Here is a 9,022-nt window from a genome sequence, read left to right as displayed (position 1 = left end):
CGTAAGCTTGAGGTCCAACTGAAGAAGATTTTTTTTTAAGTGTCCGCTCTGGGGGTACGGACTGCCATGTGTAGCAGCTTCGACTTGCGGGCTGGGCTCCGCTGGGTTTTGTAGCTTCTAATTCTTTGGCTTGGTTACAGTTCAATGCTGAGGGACTGCAGGCGGCGCTCTCAGTTATGTAGCAATGTCTGAAGGTTTTGCTCTCTGTCTCCATCTGCTGGTGGGGATGCATAACCCACTTGTCTGGACTGATCTGTGGAATGACAGGAATGTCAATAGCAGGTAAGAACCAAATTTTCCTTTAAGTTTTACTTCTGCTCTGTCCCAGGAATTACATTTCCAACATTAAGAAAACGTGCTCCCTGCGTTGCTCGGGAATAGCGAATGCCTTCTTTTACATGGGATATGAATGCCCCCACGCTAATTTTAATGCAGGTTTTTACGCCTGTTCTAGCACATATTTTTTAGGCGTTAAAACCCTTGTTAAATACTAGGATAAATTTACCACTGATAAATGCAAACTAAAAGTGGAGTAAAAAGCTGAGCTAATCTGAGTGCGTCTTATTGCATCGGCCCCTTTAAGTTGCTGAGGTCTCTGGCATTTTTTTTAATAGAGAAATTCAGTAGCAATAGCTTGTTTTGTGTCCCGTTGTAGGCTGCTTAAATTGTTATGCTTTAAGCCTAGCAGGTCATTATCTCCAGCTAGTCAGAGGCAGCTGAACCTCTTCAAACTGGTTACACAATCTTATCTGTATCTGCTAGGCCGGAAGTTCCCTTCTCTGAGCCTGATGTAATTGAACAGTAGAAAATGGGAGCTAACTTTTAGCACATATTTTCTTTACCTCACGAGAAGAACTCTCAATGCAGTAAAGCTAGCGTTATGCTAATGCACGTTAAAAAAAAAAAAAAAAAGTAGCTTAGCTGAAAATGTGCACAGAAGATATGTTCAGCACGCAGAAAATACTGTCTTCTGTACCTAAAACAAGATTTCAGTGTACACACAGAAAAAGAAATTATGCACAAAGCATTGTTTTGCACACAAATCATGCTCTACATGCAAAAATCATGATGAACACAGTTTCTGCACAAACTCCTCACAGACTAACACTAGCCACAGAAACGTTACACCACATCTGAACAGGCCTTGCATTTCAAGAGTTCAGAAAACATTAGCAAAGCTTACCTACCTCTCTGCGTCAGGGCAGGGGTGGGAGCAATGGCTCATGATTTAATTAACGCAGGATTTGCATGGAGGAGGAGTGCTAATTTATGCATACCCGTTAGCCTGTACTGTGCTCTTTTTTTTTCTTTTTATTATTTCAATTTCCAAATATACAAAATAATCACGAGGCCACTTGCTGCAGAAAAAAATGAAAACAGAATACAAAATTTTCTAAGGAAATATATATAAGAGCTAACCAAAAACAATACATTCATTACAGAACTTCAATCCAAAGGAGGGAGTAATAGAAATCCCTCAAGGGAAGGAGGAAGTAAATGATATAACCACACTGAATTACCTTAAAGCCAGAATGCAGGCGAGCTCCTCTCCTTCACCACCAGCTCCCAGACCTGCAGAACTAATACTAGAGACACCTGAGAGAAAACATGAAGCACATTATCTATCATAAGTCACAAGACATTTACAAGAAAATCAAACAAATAACTTGGCTCCAAAAGCTTCTGCACGCATTGCCAGATAATGTTTATGTTTGTTTTGCTTTTTTTTTTCCATAAATCTGGCTATACCCATATTTGTTCACCCAAAAACAAAGTCTTTAACTGAAAAAAATAAACTAAAAATCATTTCCCTGTCCTGATTAAAGACAAAAGCTGCCAAAAGAAGAGCTCTAAGCCAACTGCATATCTGCTGATTGCTCCAACGCTGCTGTAACACCCAGGGGCTGAAGCTCTCGCCCCTCCACCTGGTTAGTAGATGGTAAAAATACACTTATTTTTTTTCCAGGGGTGGCATTGCTTCTGTTCAAATCTGTAGCACTTCAGAAAGGGAACTCTTGAGGGTAACAATTCTTGCCTCCATAGCCACTGTGAGGAAAGGAGCAAATTTCAGATGGAGGCGTCTAGAATTCTTTTCCAGCTCCTTCAACTTCAGTGGATTACCGCATTTCCCCGTTACCTGTTCTAATTCACTTCCTTTCCTAGGCGCCGATGCAGTATCATGCACATAAAAACGTGTCTCCAAACTGGGCGCCCGTTTTGTTTCAGCCTCTCCTCGGTGCACAATGCGATATTCTAATGCGTTGCTGCACGAAAAAGGGCACGCTAGGGCCCAAAAGCATCGAGTGCCCAGGAGACGTGGCTGCGCGCGGGTTAGGAAAACAGATGCTCAACGCGAGCGTCCGTTTTAAAACTGCCACGGATAATTTACTGGCACGATATACGCAGCCAGGACCATGGATATTGTGCGTGGAGATTATGGACCCCACAAACATTTTTTTTTCCACCAAGCCTTTCATTTTTTAATAATTTGTAGTCATCGTAAGGAGCAGATCTTAGTATCGCGGCGATACTAAGTAGAAGAAACCACAGGAAAGCAAGTTTTTTTTTTAGTTTGGCCCTCGATGTGTGGCAAGAGTTTACACCAGTTCCAGGGCTGGTGTTAAATTTGCCTTTTTAAAAAGTGCGTGTGGGGCGCATAGTAATTGTTTTGTATTGGGGGAGGGGGGGGGTAATAGCTAATAGCCTCATCTGCATGGCATTTGCACGTGATAAGCACCATTTGCTACGCATTTGTTTGGATGCGTGTTTTGGACATGCTTAGCCCCATATTGCATTGGGTGTTAGTCTAACGCGTCAAAAAAAGCGCACCCAACCTCTGGTTAACCTGTGCGCTCGGCTAAGCGCACTCTATTGCGTCAGCCCTTTAGTAAGCTCTTCCGCAGCTCTTGCCTGGGCAGAAGACTGGGGGTTCAGTCATAGGAGCCTCGCCAGCGACGTCCCCTCTGAAATTCCTCTCAAGCTTAGCGAGTACTGTCCAGATAGCATCCAAGGTCGTAACTGCTGGTCTTAGCTCATCTGTGGGTCCTTAGGAGAAGGAGATGCAGCCGGAGCAACTGAGGTCGCTCTGGAACTGCTGCACACCTGACAACAGCGGAGGGCACTGCAAGGTCTCCCGCATCCGGGCTGAAGGAAAGCGCTGGTTCCACGTGAGCTTTTTTTTTTCTCACGAGGCCCAGTAGCAGAACATTCCCTGGAGGTCGGGACCATGAAAGAAGTAATCAAGGTTTGGTTCTCCTATATCAGTCATAGGATACCAGAGAGGAAAGCTCCTCACTTTCCCCTTGCATTTACACAGCATGAGGAAATCGAACGGAAACACTTCAAGAGCAAAACCCTAATGCAGCCGGACACTCTGCAGCCATCTTTGATGCCCCTGTGCACACAAAACTCCTTAAATTGGGAGCAAAGTCTGCGCCCAACCCAGGGCTAATGTGTACGCACATTAGAGCTCCTTATTACGTTGGGGCCTTTGATAGAATAAGTACTGACCTTGTCCCCAATTAACGTTTTCTTAAGCTCTGTCTCTGTGTGTGCAAAACACCTAAATGGGGTAGGAGCGATGCCCGGGTGCTCCTGCTCTACCTGCTGGATGTATAGTTCACATTTCCCTTAGAAAAGCAGCTGGAGTTTCTGTCTGTCTTTGATAACCTGAGACCAGCAGCTGACTTCCCTAAGTTTCCCCTTCAGGAGGGAAAAGATCCTTAATTCCTAGCGTGTAGACAGATGGACTCAGGACCAGTGGGTTTATGCTCCCCTGCCAGCAGATGGAGACAGAGCAAGCTGATGTCAAAGTATATATAACCCTGCAGTGACACCAGCCTGGCAGTATTCTCCGTCTCCAGCAGATGGTGGACGTGCATCTCCCTATGGGGGATTGCTTCGAGTATTTTGGAAGGAGAAATTTTGATCTAAATTAAGGAAAAGAATGCCGCGCTCTCCTGCTGCGATACCTAAAGGTCCCTCCCCCAGATGAGAATTCCTGAGGGATTTCCGTGGTCCCTCAGAGGTGTGCCTTGGTCCGATAGCTGGTTTTGCCAGCGTGGACTTAGCTGCTTGAGCAGCTGAAAGGCAGCGAGTGCAAGAAGCTGAGCGTGGCGGTGACGGCAACTGCCCTCTCCGCACGCAGCCGGAGACCGTCTCTGTGCTCAGCCAGGTAAGGCTGAGCTCCGGTAAGTTAAAAAAACAAAAGGAAGAAGATTTATACGGAGACTTACGAGGAGGATTTACTGTGTAGGTCTTCATTCTGCTGCCCAGTCTCAGACCTCCGCACGCTGTTCCGACGTTCGTCCTACTCTGTGGGAGGTCGAAGGACGTGGGCAGCCTGGCGGGTTAAGCAGCCCTGGTCCAAGGCTTTTCGCTGCGCGCAGTGTGGTACGCCGCAAAGGCTTTTCGAGTGCTTTAAGAGGCTGCCCTCTACTGGTTTGTCGGTCCGGCATGTGTGTCTCGCTGTGCATCCAGTTGTGTGCCCAGTTTCTGTGTTTCAGTTAAGATCCCTCTTTTTCTGGATTTTTTCCAGGATGGATTGAATAAAGGCTTTGCCCTTAATGACTTGAAGGTTCAGGTTGCGGCTCTTGCCTGTTTCAGAGGCCTGGTGAATGGTGTTTCCTTGTCCTCTCATCCTGATGTGGCCCGTTGTTTGAAGGGAGTGAAGCACCTTAGGCCTCCCTCGAGGTTACCAGTTTCATTGTGGAATCTTAATTTGGTCCTGGACTTTTTGGCGGGCCCTACATTCCGACCTTATGGTTGTTGACTTTGAAGACTGTGTTCCTGGTGGCTTTATGTTCTGCGCATCGGATTTCTGAGCTGCAGGCTTTGTCTCGTCAGGAGCCGTTCCTTCGGGTGACTCCGGGGGCGTTACAGCTGTGTATCGTTTCATCCTTCTTGCCCAAGGTAGTCCCAGACTTTCATTTGAATCAGTCCATCTCCTTTTGCCATCTCTGGATGCAGAGGGGTATCGCCTTTTGCACTCCTTGGATATTAAGCATCTTGTGCAGTATCTGGAGGTTTCTGAACCTTTTTGAAAGATTTGTTTGTTCTCCATGGCGGGGGAAAAGCAGGGCTCTTCGGCTTCGTGGGCTACCATCGCTCGCTGGATTAAGGAGGCAGTCACGGCCGTGTAAGTGGATGCTGGAAAGCCATTGCCTACTCAGGTTAGGGCTCATTCCACTAGGGCTCCGCGGGCTACCATCGCTCGCTGGATTAAGGAGGTGGTCATGGCTGCGAATGTGGATGCTGGAAAGCCATTGCCTACTCAGGTTAGGGCTCATTCCACTAGGGCTCAGGCAGTGTCATGGGTGGAGGTTAGTCTGTTGTCTCCCATCGATATCTGCCAAGCTGCGACTTGGTCCTCCACACCTTTTCCAGGTTTTATCATCTGGATGTGCAGGCCCGGGAGGATGCAGCTTTGCACATGCGGTGTTGACTGGACCGCAGGCAGCCTCCCGCCCTGTCCGGGAGTAGCTTTGGCACATCCCACTGGTCCCGAGTCCATCTGTCTATATGCTAGGAAATGGCGAAATTACTTAACCTGATAATTTCGTTTTCCTTAGTGTAGACAAATGGACTCAGCTTCCTGCCCTTGGCTACTGCATGACTGTGCCAATAGCCCTCCTGTGGGGCTCTGGGTCCCAAGGGATTACTGATAAATATTCATCCAGTCCCTAGCATCTTACGCGAGTTCTGTGCTTCTTGTTAGTTGAGTACAGTTCTGGTTGCCTGTTTTTAATCATGTGTTTAATCACGTTTTTTGCTAGTCTGTCCACAGTTGCTTTTGAAGAGAATACTGGCAGGCTGGGGTCACTGCAGGGCTATATATACTGTGACGTCAGCTTGCTCCGTCTCCATGTGCTGGCCGGGGAGCATAACCCACTGGTCCTGAGTCCATCTGTCTACACCGAGGAAAACAAAATTATCAGATAAGTAATTTCTCCATTTGTGGGTTAAAAAAAAAGTCACCATTTTTTCTGTATCTCTCAGACTCTGGCACACACCATAAGAGCATATGAATAGCTTAACCGGATTAGACCAGCATATGCTCCGTCTCCGACAGTGGCCCCAGAGTCACCAGATGAAAACCAGACTTCATCTAAGTGCTCCCTGTAGATGTATTAAAATGTGAAGCCACTTGGCCTCCACCCAATCTCTAATACCCGTTTTCTATCCTAGTCTTCCGGGAATGCATCCAGACCCCTCTTGGTCATTACTGTGGCTGCTCACTGGGATTACATTTTGGAGCGGCTGATTCCACAGTTTAACTCCCCGCTGACTTTCCTGTCTTTCGTCTTGAAACTGCCAGCATACAGTTCCATTGGATAGCCCCTGCTCCTGATCCTTTTGGACGGCGTAAAGAACTGCTAGCTTGTGGTTTGTTCTTTCCCCATTTGTGATCTTGTAGAGCTCTATCATCTCCCCCCCCTCAATCTTATTTTCTCCATCTGCCAATAGAGAATTAAGGGATCTCCCTCATTCCATCTCCCTTCTCAGAGGTTTCAGAAGGTTGGATTGAATGTCTTCAGACTCTGCAATCTGCCTTTTGTTGTCCGGCTGCTGAGAATTATTTAAATCCCCAGCCTGGGCTGGCTCAGTGGGCAAGCGCTCCGTGCTGCAGCGTGAAAGACCTGCATTCGATTTCAGGGTCCAGCTTATGTTCCCTCCAGGGAACATAAGCTGGACCCTGAAATCGGTATTTGCAGCTCTGTGCAAATAGGTATTTGCAGCTCTGTGCAAAAAAGATTACTGTGCTGCCTCCCAATTCTTTTTTTTTTTTTTTTTAACACTTAAATTGTGTTGTTTTTCCCCAATAACCAACACATAGTAGAAACTGTCAGTCTCACGCACTGTCCTGGGCCCCCTTTCCCTGCCCAATAAAGCCCTCCTGTAAGTCAAATTTTCACAGTTGACCCGCTCCCCTGAACCTATCTTGCCCCATCTATGAGTGCCAAACACCTAAATGGGGCAGGAGCGATGCCCAAGTGTTCCTGCCCTACCTGCTGGAATGTAAAAAATGGCGCTTGCTGGCCCTGTAACTAACACCATTTTGTTGTACAGAAGCACATGTACTGGTACGGTGCCAACCAGAAACCCCTGCAAAAACAGGCTCTTGGAGCCCATATGGTATTAGGCCTATTGTAAGGTTTGGCCCTCAGAAAACTAGTAAACTGAAATACAATAGTAAACCTCCCATAACAAACCAGTACTAACTGCCACAGTAACTCCCCTAATTATGACAATGCTACACCCGGCCATAAAACACCAATACGCCTGCTATTAGGAAAAACAACAAGCTAGGTTGCTATAGATCCCTGCATACCCACTAGTAGAGTGCCTCACGTAGGTCACACATGCAGGACGCGGACATACCCCCTCCTGAAATACAGAATAAAGAAACCATAAAGTATAAACAGAAATGCACAGACAAAACCTGAACTGAAAACCACAAACCAGACTCTATGCAATGTCACAATCCTCATAAGAACATAAGAAATTGCCATGCTGGGACAGACCAAGGGTCCATCAAGCCCAGCATCCTGCTTCCAACAGAGGCCAAAAACCAGGCCACAAGAACCTGGCAATTACCCAAACACTAAGAAGAACCCATGCTACTGATGCAATTAATAGCAGTGGCTATTCTCTAAGTATAATTGATTAATAGCCATTAATGGACTTCTCCTCCAAGAACTTATCCAAACCTTTTTTGAACCCAGCTACACTAACTACCTTCTCTGGCAACAAATTCCAGAGCTTTATTGTGCATTGAGTGAAAAAGAATTTTCTCCGATTAGTCTTAAAATGTGCCCCATGCTAACTTCATGGAGTGCCCCCTAGTCCTTCTACTATCCGAAAGTGTAAATAACAGAGTCACATCTACTCGTTCAAGACCTCTCATGATCTTAAAGACCTCTATCATATCCCCCCCTCAGTCGTCTCTTCTCCAAGCTGAAAAGTCCTAACCTCTTTAGTCTTTCCTCATAGGGGAGCTGTTCCATTCCCCTTTATCATTTTGGTTGCCCTTCTCTGTACCTTCTCCATCACAATTATATCTTTTTTGAGATGCGGCGACCAGAATTGTACACAGTATTCAAGGTGCGGTCTCACCATGGAGTGATATAGAGGCATTATGACATTTTCCATTTTATTCACCATTCCCTTCCTAATAATTCCTAACATTCTGTTTGCTTTTTTGACTGCTGCAGCACACTGAGCCGACGATTTTAAAGTATTATCCACTATGATGCCTAGATCTCTTTCCTGGGTGGTAGCTCCTAATATGGAACCTAACATTGTGTAACTACAGCAAGGGTTATTTTTCCCTATGTGCATCACCTTGCACTTGTCCACATTAAATTTCATCTGCCATTTGGATGCCCAATCTTCCAGTCTTGCAAGGTCCTCCTGTAATGTATCACAGTCTGCCTGTGATTTAACTACTCTGAACAATAAAATCAAGAAATATAAATCATAATAGTAAAACCATACTAATAAAAATAATATTTTCAAATAACTGACAAATATAACATTCAATAATTAAGAACTCATATAAAAATGTAAAACTTTTCCAAACAGTAATAAAATAATAAAAAACAGACATTAAAAACACCCAATAATTTAAACAAGTAAGGATAGAAAAATCCACCGCTATTCTTACCTGTGAACTTTTGATTTCCAGTCACCCTGAGCTTGTCATGAATAAGTTGTTAGGGGAGGTTGCACAAACTTACTCCACTCTTCACAGACACAGGCTCTCTCACACACACACACAGGTAGGATCCCTCTCACGTACTCAGGCAGGCAGGCACCCTCTCTTACACACACACACACACACACACACACACACAAAAGCAGGCAGGCAGGCACCATCTCTCACACAGATGCAAGGAAACAGGTACACACTCTCACAAACACACACAGGCAAGCTTCTTCTCACAAAACGTCTGTCTCCATCTGCTGGAGGGGAGGCAAAACCCCAGGAGTCTGGACAGATCCGGGTACGTACAGGGAATAG

At 45.7% G+C, this 9,022-nt stretch overlaps 1 protein-coding gene across 1 annotated transcript in view; it reads right to left on the bottom strand.

Annotated features, from left to right (window-relative positions):
- Nucleotides 1-1,211: 1,211 nt before the first annotated feature.
- GRK2 (G protein-coupled receptor kinase 2) overlaps nucleotides 1,212-9,022 on the bottom strand; it is a 115,796-nt gene continuing 107,985 nt past the window's right edge. The window contains exons 21-22 of the mRNA XM_029575926.1: nucleotides 1,521-1,596; nucleotides 1,212-1,358 (exon numbers count right to left, since the gene is read on the bottom strand). Coding sequence (XP_029431786.1) covers nucleotides 1,522-1,596 — 75 coding nt within the window. The 3' untranslated portion in view covers nucleotides 1,212-1,358; nucleotide 1,521. The remainder of the gene's footprint in view (nucleotides 1,359-1,520; nucleotides 1,597-9,022) is intronic.

Source organism: Rhinatrema bivittatum, chromosome 13, assembly GCF_901001135.1.
Source record: "Rhinatrema bivittatum chromosome 13, aRhiBiv1.1, whole genome shotgun sequence".
Taxonomy (NCBI): Eukaryota; Metazoa; Chordata; class Amphibia; order Gymnophiona; family Rhinatrematidae; genus Rhinatrema; species Rhinatrema bivittatum.
This window is presented reverse-complemented; position numbering and strand designations above follow the sequence as displayed.